This window comes from Vombatus ursinus, unplaced genomic scaffold (assembly GCF_900497805.2).
Source record: "Vombatus ursinus unplaced genomic scaffold, bare-nosed wombat genome assembly UNPS02014812.1, whole genome shotgun sequence".
Classification (NCBI taxonomy): Eukaryota; Metazoa; Chordata; class Mammalia; order Diprotodontia; family Vombatidae; genus Vombatus; species Vombatus ursinus.
In genome coordinates this window covers 55357438-55373505 of record NW_020954590.1, presented here as the reverse complement: position 1 = coordinate 55373505, position 16068 = coordinate 55357438, and the positions used below count along the sequence as shown (strand labels likewise).

Genomic DNA, 16068 nt, shown 5'->3' with positions numbered 1-16068 from the left:
AGTTACTTTGATTGGAATTCCTTCTTCTTTTTTTTTTTTGTGGTTTTTCTTAGTAGTTACGGAAATGCTATTGATTTCTGTGGATTTAATTTTTATTTTGTTATTGAAGCAATTAATATTTTTATTGGTTTCTTTGCTGATTTTTATGGGATTTATTGGTATAAACCATGATACTCTTTGCAAAAAAAGAAGTAATTCTGCATCCTTTTTGCTGATGTTTACTTAATTTCTAATTTTATTGCTAAAGCTAATATTTCTGGTATATCAGATAATATTTGGGAGAAGATGCATTCTAGTTTTATATTTGACAGTGTTTCTACACAGTAGGCAGTGCTAGCTCTTGGTTTTAGAGATACACTTTTGACATCATTAAAGAATAATATCACCTTGCCTATCCCCATAAATGAGTAATGTATGTTTTTTTTTTAAATACAGCTTTCTTTAATACAAACAGTGATTCATTTTCCATGTCCATCTTTTCTATAGTGTTGAATAAATTCAAACTTGTGTATATCAGTGATAGCTATGTCCCTTGATAGAAGACAAAAACTATTAGCAGTATCAGAGTAGCTTAAGGAAGTGAGGTTGTCAGACCCCCATATATCAAAGGGACTATCAAGGTAAGAGATTTTATGTCTGCCTGGAGAATGCTTGCCCCAGCCTGGGGCCACCTGTGAAAGATGCTGCCTGTGAGTGGGGAATTATTCCTGGTACATAATACATAAGAAGTCTACCTGTGCTGGTGATTTAAGTTGGCTAGTAGATTTCTGCTGAGACAGAAAATAGGTAAAAGACATACTCTCTTCCAATGAGATATTTTACATTGTTTTCTAATTTTTCATTCTTTTGGATTTGTTTTACAGTGTCTTGATTTCTCATAAAGTCACTAGCTTCCAATTGCTCTATTCTAATTTTTAAGGAAGTATCTTCTTCAGTAATCTTTTGGACTTCCTTTTCCATTTGTCTAATTTTGCTCTTTAGGGCATTCTTTTCTTCATTGGCTTTTTGGACCTCTTTTGCCATTTGGGTTAGGCTATTTTTTAAGGTGTTATTTTCTTCAGTATTTTTTTGTGTCTCCTTTAGCAAGCTGTTAACTTGCTTTTCGTGATTTTCTTGCATCACTCTCATTTCTCTTCCCAGTTTTTCCTCTGCTTCACTTACTTGCTTCTCAAAATCCCTTTTGAACTCTTCGAAGGCCTGGGATTGATTCACATTTTTCTTGGAAGTTTTGAATGTAGGAGCTTTGACTTTGTTTTCTTCTTCTGGTTGTATGTTTTGATCTTCTTAGTCACCAAATTTTGTGCTGCTTGCTTGTGATCCCAACCAGTTACTTGAGTTTTAAACTCTTTGTTAAGGTAAGAGTCTGTTTCCAATGTGGAGAATGTACTGTCCCAAGCTTCGGGGGTTTGTACAACTATTTTCAGAGATACTTCTAGGGACCTGAAAAGTGTTAGTTCTTCCAAGGTGTTATGATAAGGGGTGAGGTGTTTCCTCTCCACTGCCACAACAAGCTCTACCATGCCAGTGCTCCTCCTCGCCCCAGGACTGCCCCTCAGAACTGTGACCCAGATCCAAGCACGGGCAAAGCAAGAGATTCCTGCCTCAGCCCTGGCAAAGAGATCCTTGTAATCCCCCTCTGATCAGCCACTTGATTCCCCCTCAGTCTGTGGGCTGAAGCTCAGGAAACAGCTGCGGTCCCGGGGGTGGCTGAGACCTAGCTCCTCTCTCACTGCAGTCACAGACTTTTCCCACTGACCTTCTAAGTTGTCTTTGGCATTTGTGGATTGAGAAGTCTGGAAACCGCCACAGCTGTCTGCAATTCAGTCCTTTGAGGCCTGCTCCAGGGTCGCTGCGGCCTGCGCCCATGCCAAACTGCGCTCCTCTCCCCGCCTGGCACAATATACCTTTCTGATCAGCCATCCAGGTTGTCTTGGGCTGGAAATTTGTTATACTCTTTTTTGTGGGTTCCGCTGCTTTAGAATTTGTTTAGAGCCATTTTTTATAGGTATTTGGAGGGGTTTGGGGGAGAGCTCTAGCAAGTCACTGCTTTCCCTCCACTATCTTGGCTCTGCCCCCTCACCTAAATGAGTAATGTATCTTGTTGAAGACTTTTTCATCTTTTGATAAAATTATGTGGTTTTTGTTATCTAATTAACATATAATTTATAGTGAGAGACAGCAGGATATATTGGCTAGAGAATGGACTTGAGAGTTAGGGAGACTTGAGTTTAAGTTAAGTTTTGCCTTTGACATGTACTTCCATGTGACCACGAACAAATCACGTAACTTTTCAGAGCCCTGTCCATCTTTCTGAGATTATAAGTTGCAGAATAATTATGTTTATATTTGTAAAACAAATTTCCCCATTGTAAATTCTCTATAGCAGTTAGGTCACAGATCCAGTAAGTTGGTTATTATGAATGAATTTTAGATATATTGATATCTTCTCTCTTAAAATTTCATGTCATTATTCATCAATGATATTGCCCTGTAGTTGTCTTTTTGCTTTATCCTTCCTTTTTTAAACATCAGGATCCTTTTTGTCTCACAAGAGATTTCTCTAGTTTTTTTATTCCTTAAATGAATTCAAAGATTTGTTTCTTTGGCTGTTGCTTGCTGATCTAAGTTAGTAATTAGAATATTATAAAAATATGCTAATAGAATTTTTGAGAGAAAAGGGAAAGGAAAGTAGGAAAGAGAATAGAAAAGGAAGAGCATTTAGAGGAGAGAGGGACAATTTGATATCGATTATACATGTGAAGTCATGCAAAAAATTTCCTTATTAACCATGTTGCGAAAGAAAACAAAGCAAAATAAAACAATAAAAATAAAGTAGAAAAAAGTATGCTTCACTCAGTGTTCACAGTTTATCAGTTCTCTTTCTGGAAGTGGATAGCATTTTTCATCATAGGTCCTTTGGAATTGTCTTGGATCATTGTCTTGATAAGAGTAGCTAAGTCTTTCACAGTTGATCATCCTTGCAGTATTGCTGTTACTGTGTACAGTGTTCTCCTGGTTCTGTTCACTTTGCTTTACAAGAGTTCATTGAAGTCTTGCCAGGTTTTTCTGAAACCATTCTGCTTGTCATTTCTTATAGCCCAGTAGTATTCCATCACAATCATATACCACTTGTTTAGCCATTCCCCAATTGATAAGTATCCCCTCAATTTCCAGTTCTTTGCCACTACAAAGAGCTGCTAAAAATAATTTTGTACAAATAGGTCTTTTCCCCTTTTCTTTCATCTTTTTGGGATACAGACCTAGTAGTGGTATTTAAGGATATGCCCTTAAAGGGTATGCACGGTTTTATAAGCCCTCTGGGTATAGTTCCAGATTGTTCTCCAGAATGGTTGGTTTAGTTCACAACTCTCCCAGCAGTGAGTTAGTGTCCCTGTTTTTCCACATCCCCTCCAGCATTGTCATTTTTCTTTTCTCTTATATTGTCTTGTTAGCCAATCTGATAGGTGTAAGGTGGTATCTCAGAGTTGTTTTAATTTGCATTTCTCTAATCAGTAGTGATTAGAGCATTATTTCATGTGACTCTTGATGGTTTTAATTTTTTCTGAAAACTGCCTTTTCATATCCTTTGACCATTTATCTACTGGGGAATGGCTCTTATTTTTATAAATTTGGCTCAGCACTCCATTATATTTGAGAAGTGAGATCTTCATCAGAGAAACTTGCTCTAAAGTTTTTTCCTCAGTGCAAAAGCTTTTAAATTTTATGTGATCAATTTTACTTCCTGTAACCCTCTCAGTCTCTTGTTTGGTTATAAACTCTTCCCTTATCCATAGATCTGACAAGCACATTTTCTCATGCTTTCTTATATCACCCTTGATGTCTAAATCATTGATCAGTTTTGACTGTATCTCGGTGTGCATTGTGACAGGTTGGTCTGTGCCTAGTTTTTGCCAAACTCCTTTGCAGTTTTAAAGCAATTTTTGTCAGATGTTGAGTTCTTACTCCCAAAGCTTCTCTTTGGGTTTATGAAACAGTAGATTTCTATGGTCATTTACTACTGTGTATTGTGTACCTAATCTATTTCTCTGATCTACCATGCTTTATTAGCCAGTATCAGATTGTTTGGTGATTATTGCTTTGTAATATAGTTTGAAATCTGGAACTGCTAGGCCTCCTTCCTTAACCTTTTTTTCCCATTGATTCCTGTGATATTCTTGACCTTTTGTTCTTCTAGGTGAATTTTGTTACTATTTTTTTCTAGCTCTATAAAATAATTCTTTGATACTTTGACATGGCTTTAAATAAGTAAATTAACATGGATAGACTTTTCCTTTTTATTGTATTAGCTTGGCCTACCCATGAGTTATTAATATTTCTCCAATTATCTAGATCTATCTTTATCTGTATGAAAAGTATTTTGTAATGGTGTTCATATAATCCTTGGGTTTGTCTTGGCAGATGGACTCTCAAGTATTTTATGTTGTCTGCAGTTGTTTTAAATGGAATTTATCTTTTGGTGCTGGGTTTTATTGATAATATATAGAAATGCCGATAATTTATATGGGTTTATTTTATATCTTGCAATTTGCTGAAGTTGTTAATTGTTTCAACTAGTTTTTAGCTAATTCTCTAAGTATACCATCATGGCATCTGCTAAGAGTGATAGTTTTGTTTCTTCATTGTCTATTTCTTCAATTGCATATTTCTTCAGTTTTTTTCTTGTCTTATTGCTATAGCTAGCAATTCTATTTTTTAAAATAATTGACTAATTTATTTTTAGTTTTCAACATTCACTTCCCTGATATTTTGAGTTTTAAATTTTCTCCCCCTTCTTCTCCTCCTCTCTCCCCAATGTGGCATGCAATCTGATATAGCTTCTACTTATGCATTCATATTAAACATTTTCACATTAGTCGTGATATAAAGAGGAATTAGAACTAATGAGAAGAACCATGAGAAAGAAGAAACAAAACGAAAACGAAAGAAGAAGAGAGCAAATCGTATGCTTCTATCTGCATTTAGACTCTATAGCTGTTTCTCTGGATGTGGATAGCGTTTTCCATCATGAAACTTTTTTATAGTCCTTTGGGCATAGTTCCAAATTGCTCTCCAAAATGGTTGGATCATTTTACAACTCCACCAACAATGCATTAGTGTTCCAATTTCCCTACATCTCCAACATTTATCATTTTCCTGTTTTGTCATGTTAGCCAGTCTGATAGGTGTGATATGGTACTTCAGAGTCATTTTGATTTGTGTTTCTCTAATCAATGGTGATTTAGAGCATTTTTTCATATCACTATAAATAGCTTTAATTTCTTTCTATGAAAACTGCCTGTTCATATCCTTTGACCATTTATCATTTGGGGAATGACTTGTGTTCTTATAAATTTTCTGTGTGTTTTAGAATTGTGGCCTTCACCAGAGACACTAGTTGTAAAAATTGTTTCCTAGCTTTCTGCTTCCCTTCTAATCTTGGTTACATTGGCTTTGTGCAAAAACTTTTCAATTTAATGTAATCAAAATCATCCATTTTTCATTTCATAATGTTCTTTATCTCTTGTTTGATCATAAATTCTTCCCTTCTCCATAGATCTGACAGGTACACTATTCCTTGCTCTCCTTGTTTGCTTATAGTGTCAGCCTTTGTATCTAAATCATTTTGACTTTATTTTGGTATAGGGTGTAAGATGTTGGTCTGTGCCTAGTTTCTGCCATACAGTTTTCTAGTTTTCCCATCAGTTTTTGTTAAATAGTGAGTTCTTATCCCAGATTTATCAAATAGTAGATTGCTATAGTTATTGACTATTGTGTTTTACATACTTAGCCTATTCCATTGATCCACCATTCTCTTTCTTACCCAGTACTAAGTAGTTTTGATGATGGCAGTTTTACAATACAATTTAAGATCTGCTATAGTATAGCTAGCAATTCTAGTACAATATCGAATAATAGTGGTGATAATGGATATCTTTGTTTCTCTTGTGATCTTATTTGGAAGGCTTCAGGTTTATCCCCATTACAGATAATGCTTGCTCTTGGTTTTGGATAGACACTACTTACAATTTTAGAAAAGGCTCCGTTGATTCCTATGCTTTCTTGTGTTTTTAATAGGAATGAGAGTTATATTTTGTTAAAAACTTTTTTTATACCTATTGATATAATCGTATACTTTTTGTTGTTTTTGTTATTTATATAGTCAATCATGCTGATAGTTTCCCTAGTATTGAACTAGCCCTGCATTCATGGTACAAATCCCACCTGATCATATTGTATGATCTTTGTGATGTAGTGCTGTAATCTCCTTGCTAGTATTTTGTTTAAAATTTTTGCTTAAATATTCATTAAGGAAATTGGTCTATTTTTTTTCTCTGTTTTTGCTCTCCCTAATGTAGTATCAAAACCATCTTAATCATAAAAGAAATTTGATTAAGATTCTTTCTTTACTTATTTTTTCGAATAGTATTGTTCCGTTAAGTGTTTGGTAGAATTCACTTGTAAATCTTTTTAGTCCTGGGTATTTTCCTTAGGGAGCTCATTGATAACTTGTTCAATTTCTTTTTCTAAGATATGGTTGTTTAAGTATTCTGTTTCCTTTTCTGTCAGTCTGGGCAATTTATATTTTTATAAATGTTTATCTATTTCACTTAGATTTTCAGTTTTACTGGCATGTAATTGGGCATAATAACTCCTAATGCTTGTTTTAATTTCGTTTTTATTGGTGGTGTATTCACTCTTCATTTTTGATACTGATAACTTGGTTTTCTATTTTTTAAATCAAATTAACCAATGGTTTATCTATCTTACTGTTTTTTCCCCCCATAAAATCAATTCCTAGTTTTATTTATTAGTGCCATGGTTTTCTTTCAGTTTTATTAATCTCTCCCTTGCTTTTCAGAATTTCTATTTTGGTCTTTAATTGGAGATCTTTAATTTATTCTTTTTCTAGATTTTTTTAGTTGGCTGCCCAGTTCATTGATCTGCCCTTTTTTTATTGATGTATCCATTTAGAGATATAAATTTTCCCCTATGTACTGCTTTGGCTGTATCCCACAAATTTTGGAATGTTGTCTCATTGTCGTCATTCTCTTTAATGAAATTGTTGATTATTTCTCTGATTTGTTGTTTGACTCACATGTTCTTTAGGATTAGAAATTTTGTTTCCAATTATCTTTTAATCTATGCTTCATGGCTCTTTATTAAATGTAATTTTAATTGCATTATGGGCTAGAAAGGGTGCATTAAATATTTGTACTTTTCTGCATTTGGTTGTGAGGCTTTTATGCCCTACCTAATACATGGTTAGTTTTTGTGAAGGTGTCATGTACAGCTGAGAAAAAAGTATACTCCTTTCTATTCCCATTCAGTTTTCTCCAGACGTTTATCATCTCTAACTTTTCTAAGACTATGTTCATTTCCTTGACTTTTTCTTATATCATTTGATGATTAATCTAGCTCTGAAAGGGGAAAATTGATTTCCTTCACTAGTATAGTTTTGCTGTCTATTTTCTCCTGTAACTCATTTAATCTTTTCTTTAAAAATTTGGATGCTATACCATTTGGTGTATATATGTTTAGTATTGATATTACTTCATTGTCTATGTTTCCTTTAAGCAAGATGTAATTTCCCTGCTTATCTCTTTAAATTAGGTTTTATTTTTGCTTTTGCTTGAAATTATGGTTGCTATCCCAGTCTTTTTCATTTCAGCTTAAGCTCCAGCCCCTTACTTTAACTGTTTGTCTTTGTTTCAAGTGTTTTTCTCTTAAACAACATATTATTGGATTCTAGTTTCTAACCCATTCTGCTGTCTGCTTTCATGTTATGGATGAGTCCATCCCATTCACATTCACAGTTATGAGTACTAACTGTGCTTTTCCTTCTATTCTTTTTTTCTTCTGTTTATCTTCTTTTCTCTCTTTTTATCCTGTTCCTCCTCTCAAATCTGTTTTGCTTCTGACCACTGCCTTCTTTTATATGCCTCCTCCCTCCTCCTCTTATTTCTTTCCTCACTTCCCTTTTGGGTCAGATTTCTATTACCAATTGAGTGTCTGTCTGCCTGTCTGTTCCCCCCCTCCCCCGAACCAATTTAGAGGTGAGAGGTTCAAGTGTTGCATGCAGTCCCTCACTCATTCCCCCCCCAATTTCCCCCTCTACTGTAAAGCTCTTTCTTGCATACTTCTTTTATATGAATTAATTTTACCCATTCTTCCTCTCCTTTCCTTTTCTCCTTAGGCCTCCCTCTTTCTGGCTTAGCCTTTTTTTTTTTCTCTTTCATATCATCCCTACTTAACCTACTCCCACATCCTCTTTCTATGTAGAATCCTTTTAATTGCCCTAATAATGATAAAGTTCTTAGAATAAACGTGTATCATCTTCCCACATAGAAATGTCTACAGTTTAACATTTTTGAGTTCCTCATGATTTTTTAGGGTTCCATGGTGCTCAGATCTTTCTTTTATATATAGCTCAATTACTAGTAATGCATAAAATTTGTACTTTAGATTTTATAAGGTTTAAATTAAATGATACAGAAGAGAAAAATGGAGCTAAGATTGTAATTGGAAACAGTTACCAAATTTTGAGATTTTTTTGTCAAAAATGATTACTTGTATTTCTGTTTTGTAAGATTAAAATCTTATGTGTGATTGGTATATGTATATTTCTCAGGTCCAATGATGCACCAGCAGCCTCCTTCACAACAGTATAATATGCCACAGGGAGGTGGTCAGCATTATCAAGGACAACAGCCCCCGATGGGAATGATGGGTCAAGTTAATCAAGGGAATCATATGATGGGTCAAAGGCAGATTCCGCCTTACAGGCCACCTCAGCAAGGTAGTATAGATTTTCTTTTTATTATTTTAAATAGTGATAACTGTAAGGGTTTAAATTGTTTCTCATTTCTAGTTAACTTTTTAACTTAAAACATAGTAAGGCAGAGTTGAGCTTTTTGTCTCCGGCATTTTTTTCTTCCCTAAAATGTAGTGAAAGAGTCATTAAGTGGACTTGAATTTTGTGGTATACATTTCCTTATTTATTTGTTCTTATTTAAAGAAAAAAGGAACACCATAAAAGCTTTCATCACAAACACATTATAATGTACAGTAAAGAATTCTAAAAATCTGTTTCATTGCAAAATTCCTTAAACACCAGAAGAAAATAAAGCAATTATATGTTCTACCTTTTTGTAATTATTTTTTGTTGTCTTTTACCTTTTCTTTTTCTTGCCACAAGATTCTGTACTGTTGATATTGTATGTGTGTTCTTTGGATTAACTTTAGCATGTAAGGAGCCAAGTAGAAAAACTACAAATTGTGTTATATGTGTTTGTGTATATCTGTAAAATAACAGAACAATTAAAATGTCTGAAATGCCAAAGAATGGGTTGGGGAGTCTACATTTGAAAAATATATCTCAAGATCAGATTAGAAAGAAAGCCTTTGATAATAGAGAGAACAAATTATTTACATCTTGACTGGTTGTGGTTTTTCAGGCCCACCACAGCAGTACTCAGGCCAGGAAGACTATTATGGGGACCAATACAGTCATGGTGGACAAGGTCCTCCAGAAGGCATGAACCAGCAATATTACCCTGATGGTAATCTCTCCTAATGTTAACTTTCCCATTTTCTATAACTGCCCAATATTAATGTAGACAGCTATGAAAAACCATTTTAATGGGGTGAAAAAGTTAGCAATCTGTTTCAGTAACAGATAGCTTTTTAAAATAAAAAAAGTCAGAAATGTTTATAATAATTTAAGACACCAAGGATAATTTATTGCAACTAACTTAAATTAGGTTTTGTGTAATATGTACTTCCACATTTGTTCCATTGAGCTTCATGTTTTATCATTAGAATCTCAACAGATAAAAGGGGATCCTTTACTACATTCTCAGTTGTTAATTTCAACCAAATCAATTTTGTTGTATTCCATTGTATGTACACATAGAGAAAACAGTTTTTGAATAAGTTATTTACAAGTTGTATCATTTTAGTAAATTTTGTCTACTGATCAGGAACTGTGTTGTGTTGTAAGATATTATAGTTGCCATCTGACAAATTCTGCAGTTTTAGTTTATTAATTCATAGAAATTCATGAATTTCATGAAATTTTGAAGAAGAAAGAGGTGGGAATCAGAATTTAGTTATAGTTTAGGTATATAATGAAAAAGGTAGGTTGAGACAATTTTTAATACAGGTGTGCCCCGCTTTAAGAAAACCCAATGAGCATCACAACCCAAATGTTTAAGATAGATAAATTCAGAAATAATTATTCATGTCAAAAAGATTCTTCGCTTTATAATAGGGTTTACTAGAGGGTACCTTTGAATAGTAAGCTCCTTTTATTTTATTTAAGTTGAATTATATTTGACTTAAGAGATTTAGGAGGAAAGAAACTTAAAACTAAAATATTTGGGAGCTTCTAAGAGTTGAAAGTAAAGCATTGCTGAAATTGTAATATAAGCAAATGGGAACATTTGTTTCAATGTATTAAAATTTATTGGGAACATTGCATACTGCGTAAAGTGAGGTACACCGGTAATTAATATTGTTTTAGTGATATAGTATTTTGACATTAACTACATAGGTAAAATGAAGTGCACAGTTGGAATAGTTATCATATGAATTATATAATATCTTATGCTAGACATTTAGTAAATATTTATTATTATTAGTGTTAATAATTATCCTTATAGTGATAATGGTTAATTTGATGATTGGGTAATTCATGTTAGAAAAATACCATTTTTCCATTATGATGTGTTTTTTTACTTCAGTTAGCTAATTGGCTCATCTTTTTATTTTCATGTGTGGATATAAATACAGCCTTAACATTTAATGGAAAAGTTTTGTATTGTAGTATATTTTAAGTCTTTCAAGAAATGTAAAGTCTACTTTATTAAATTATGTGTATTAGGATCCCTACTTGATTATAGTTAAGCCAAAATGATAGTTTTAATCATATATTTTAAAATTATTTTTAAATAAACGAAGTGATTGAATTAAGCACAACAAAAAGATTTACATAGACCCAATTTATTATTTTTAATAGTATATTAATAAAATCCAGTTCTCTTTCATAGCATACTTTCTTAAATCTGAGAATTATATTGCTCAATATTTGCCCTGTCTGCTTATTAAAGATAAAGGTTAATCATACAAATGTCAAACCTTAAAAATTACTGAAGATAACTTATTTTAGTGTTCTTCATTAAGGATTGTTGGTTAAAAGTGTATATTTGCATAGATGTGTTTTTATATATGTGTCTGACATTTACAAGGATCAATTATTCTTTAAAGTTAAATAATTTTGTTAAGCAGCATTGGGCATGTTCTAATATTTCTGAATATTTATGCAAATAACAGCATAGGTATTTCTCAGGTAGTTTTTTTAGAACTTTGGAACACACAGAGCAGAGCAATGAATGTAATACTTTTAACTCCCTGCCCTTAACCTTATTTAGTTATTCTTCCAGAATTTTATCACTTATTTTAGCTTTATATCTGCATTCCTTGTTAAAAACAGTTGTGAATTCAGGAATATTTTTTGGTACTAGTTTCCTGTAATCTTGCAGGAGAAACAGATTGTGTCTTAAAACAACATACAGGTCGGGTATACTTTGAGTTATTAAGATAGAGGTAACTTTGAATCTATGTAAAAACTACAGTAATTTTCTAAAGGTTGTATGTGAAAATACTTTGAAAAATAATTGAATAATTTTAGAAAAGGCATATATTTTCAATTCCTAATGCTTTAAATGGGAAAATATAATGTAAAAATTTTGTCTCAGTTTCTTTCAGGGGAAAAAAAACCTTATGAACCTCTGTTATATTTTGTATTGTCTTTAGCATATGCTGTGGAATTGGAGATCAGCAGAACAGGTGTTTGACAAAATATGATAATTGCTTCCTTTGTTCATTCTAATTTAATTCAGGTTATTTACATGTGAAAGGCCTAAATGCTTTCATTCTCTTTTTTTAATGGAAGATAAAGTTTTTTTCTCCCAGTGAGGATTATCAGAAGGTTAAGACTGTCCCTTTCTGTGGTGTTGCTAAAACTATTGCTTTTTACTTTAAAAAAAAAAAATCTGCACGTTGACTCAATATGAAATTCAGTCATATTGGTAAATATTTGGCTAATGCGATTGAAAAAAATTTTTTTATGTATTTCCAGTTAAATTTTTTTCATTTTATCTGAAAGTTTAAATATTTTTAGGGTTTTCACTCATTGGCCATTAACGTTTCTTCCTGTCTCTTGTCGAATTGATGTAGGTCATAATGATTACGGTTATCAGCAACCGTCGTATCCTGAACAAGGCTACGATAGGCCTTATGAGGATTCCTCACAACATTACTACGAAGGAGGTATCTATATACCTTCACACACATATGCACATATATCTCCTCTCCCAGGAATGAAATTTCTTGCACAAGGCAACCTGTATCCAAACCAAAACTCTTGTAGAGTACTAGTTGCTGGCTATCTTGAAAGTTATGGAGTCCCCACAGCAGTCAAAATAATTTTCTTGCAAACACCTAAAATGTGTAACCATAATTTGCCATTCTCTAACAACAGTAAAATGACTAAAAGATCTTTAGAAATTTTTTTTTTACTCAATGGAAAATTTCTATTTAAACACGAATCCATCAGTTCGGTTGTTTTTTTTTTTTTTTTCTGTGTGTGTTTACATATATATACATATATACATACATAATTTCATATATGAATATAGTGCCTTTAGGAAACAGCTTGCTGATCTTGTGTAGCTAGTGTGTGCTCTTGTAGCTGTCTTTAATTTTGTCTTTTTTATTTTATTTAGCATAGTCATGATCTTATGACTGTGATGTTCCAGTAAATGTAATGCTCGTATGGCAGAGACGCTGAAAATGCTGCAGTTCAACCTTGCAAAATTGGCTTTAACTGCAGTTTGTTTGGCCGAATCCTTCTGTTTGGTTTGAGTTTTCTTTGTTTTGTTAACTTTTAAAAATCAAGATTGCATTTCATTTTTGTTCTTGTGTTGTTGGCTGTGCATCTTAGAAGGAAAAATAAATTAATTAAGCAAACCTCTCAATGGCTCTTTTTTTCCCTCTTCCAATCATCCTGCAGGCAATTCACAGTATGGTCAGCAGCAAGATGCATATCAAGGACCACCTCCACAACAGGGTTATCCACCACAACAGCAGCAGTATCCAGGTCAGCAGCCTTACCCAGGACAGCAGCAGGGTTATGGTATGTACATAGCTTTTTGTGAATTTTTTGGGGGCGGGGTTTGGTGAGGGTCAGACAGGGAGTAGAGAGTGAATTATTGAAGAATAAATAGATTTCTTTCCCTGTTTTTCAGCCTGGAAATGTAAAATTCTGATAAATTTGTTAGAATTCATCTTTGTTAGGAAATAGAAGGAAAAACTCTAAGGATATTGTCAGTCTTTTGATTGACAAGGTTCTGTCGTATACTTAATAGTGTGAAATGAAGTAGATAGTTTTTTTTTTGCCATGAATCACCCTTTGATAAAAATATTTATTTGAGTAAGCTATTAATTACTGCTCTTATAGACAGTAGAACATTTATTAAGATTAGCGTTTTAAAACTTACATTTATTAAGATTAGCTTCTGTTTAAAGCATGGGGGATAAAAATACAAGCAAGATAGTCTTTGTCCTCAAAGATATGCTTTTTTTAAGTGGGGCTCCTTAAATTTTTAAAAATACATTTTTATGGATCTTTTACTTTTGCATCATTTGAATTTCCCCCTGCATTTTTCTCTTCCATATTCCCAGAGAGCCATTTCATATGACAAGTAATATATTTTTTAAAAAGTCAAAAGAAGGAAAAACATAATTAGCGAAACTGAGTGATACATTGAAAACATCTGAAAATACACAACATTCCACTCATAGGCCTCCTAATGGAGGAAGACAACTCATAAAAGGTGGCTGGGAAAGGGTATGGGTTAGAATGTTTGTGGCACTGTAGCATGGAGGTGGCTGGGAAGTAATATAAAGGCCTGGTTCCAGGCAGGATAAAGTGTCCCAGAGGCCAAGTCCAAAGTTCTGGTAGCAGGGATAGCAACCCTATGTACTCTAAAGTTAGGGTCCTAGAGACAGTGCAACTTACCAAACTCTGACATGGTGTTTTGCCTCCGTACATCATAATCAGGCTTTATTTATTTTAAAAACATTAAAGAAATTCATCTTAAATTTTTTTCTTGTCTCGATCTTCTGTTCTCATTGGTATAGGGAACATTTGGGAAGAAGCTACCTCTACCAATGTAGAACTGCAACGTATAGTCATAGAGAGTTATTAGGGACAACTAAAAAATGTTCCTTCTCCATTTCTTGCTAAAACCTTAGACATTTTTTCATGTTGTATCATATTTTGCCCATATGGGACTTACTCTTATACTTCCTTCAAAGGATGGCAGACCCTTTAGCTTATTACTTCCTCTTCCACTTGAGTATTTCTGAAGAAACTTAATATTTCATTACTATTTAGTTTTGTTCTCTAGATTTAATGATAGAATTTATATATGGCTTTTAGGTTTTCAAAGCGCTTTACATATGTTGCCTCCTTTGATCCTAACAACAATCCTATGAGGTAGGTGCTGTTATCATTCCATTTTACAGATGACAAAACCAAGGCACAGATAGGTTAAACTTTTACACACATACACACAATTTTTTAGTTTCAGTCCTATCAAATGAAAATGCAGCAGTAATATGTAAAACTTCATTATTTGAAAGCCTTGTAACATTTTAAGAAAGAAGCAAATGCATTGATTTATAATAAAAATGATTAATGATCATGAAGGATGATAAAGTAAAATAGAATTAAATATTATTTGTATTAAGTAGTTGCTGTGTAAACACCAGGAAAACCTGAGGGAGGGTTCCTATTTTGTCTTTCCCCCCAGGCCTTAACAGTCAAGTATTCTTCTAATGGAAAAAAAAAATTAGAGTTTTAATGATTAGACTGATGGAATTTATGTAAGGTTAGGATTACTTGAGAAAATTATTTTCTTCCCATTTTAATACTAAGATGCTGATTTATTATTACCTGATGATATTTCCCTCTGAGATCTGTTTTCTTAAGGTAGGTTTTGAATGGCTAGGGTTTTCGTGTTAGCCTGTTGTAGAAAACATTCAAGTGTCAGAGCTTTCTAGCTTAAGTTTTATAAAGAATTCTTTATGGTAGGTGGCCGTTTTTATAGAGCTAACATTTCTGTTTGGAAAAGTACATTTAGACTTGGGTAGAAAAACGTACATCAATCCCTTACAGTCTCTTTCATGCCAAATTATTCTTTTTTCATGGTCAAATAAGGCATTTAAAATAGTGATACCCAATAATGCTCTGAAGGCACATCTGGGTCTAATACATACAGCTTACTACTCTTTGAGAACTTTCATTTGTTTTTTTTTTTGTTGTTAAAATGTTATATTGCAAAATATTCTACAAAGTATGAAGTAGTCATTTGGCTCTTTTGGTTAATATTTTGCAGTTATGCCTCTAAAATCATATAACTGTTAAGTTCTACCATTTTATATATTCAGAGAGTTTTTCAACTTTGTAAACTGGTAGTGGTATGTTTACTCTTCCATCTTTTCCTGCTTCTTGCTTATTACATCTTTTAATAAAGTACTACCTCCTATAATGTATGACCATCATTATGGTTCTTAATTACTTTATAGCCATCTATTTCTGCTATCCATTTTGTTAAGGCAGTTATAAAAGTTTGGAATGTGAGATACTAGTTGCACTGGAGCAAGATATTTTAGGTCGTTGAAATTGTATGAGTAATATTACTATTTTGTAGTTAATCTGCTTCCTGTTATACAAAACTGGAGGAATATTTTGAAGTCTTGTAAAAAATAAACTTTTAGAAAAACCAACAATTTAAAAAGCTGTATGTGTTTGCTAAAATAGAATAGATAGCTTTTGAAATTTCATTGACCGAATTATATTACTTGGCAAAAAGTGTTTCTTCAGATGTTAATAGTACTAAAAGAAAGCTTTATGATGATCTTGTCAAGTCATTTCACCTCTTTACCTCAGTTTCGTCATCTGTTAAATGGGGATAATAACAATACCTACTTCTCAGGGTTATT

At 33.1% G+C, this 16068-nt stretch overlaps 1 protein-coding gene across 4 annotated transcripts in view; it reads left to right on the top strand.

The window, feature by feature from the left end:
• Positions 1 to 16068, top strand: part of LOC114054116 (protein SSXT) — a 94821-nt gene that overhangs the window by 68786 nt on the left and 9967 nt on the right. For 2 of the 4 annotated variants that reach the window (XM_027877244.1, XM_027877246.1), the window contains 4 exons: positions 8630 to 8797; positions 9456 to 9560; positions 12238 to 12330; positions 13073 to 13195. In XM_027877244.1, the coding sequence (XP_027733045.1) occupies positions 8630 to 8797; positions 9456 to 9560; positions 12238 to 12330; positions 13073 to 13195 (489 nt within the window). The remainder of the gene's footprint in view (positions 1 to 8629; positions 8798 to 9455; positions 9561 to 12237; positions 12331 to 13072; positions 13196 to 16068) is intronic. The other 2 variants (XM_027877245.1, XM_027877247.1) reach the window with 2 other exon arrangements.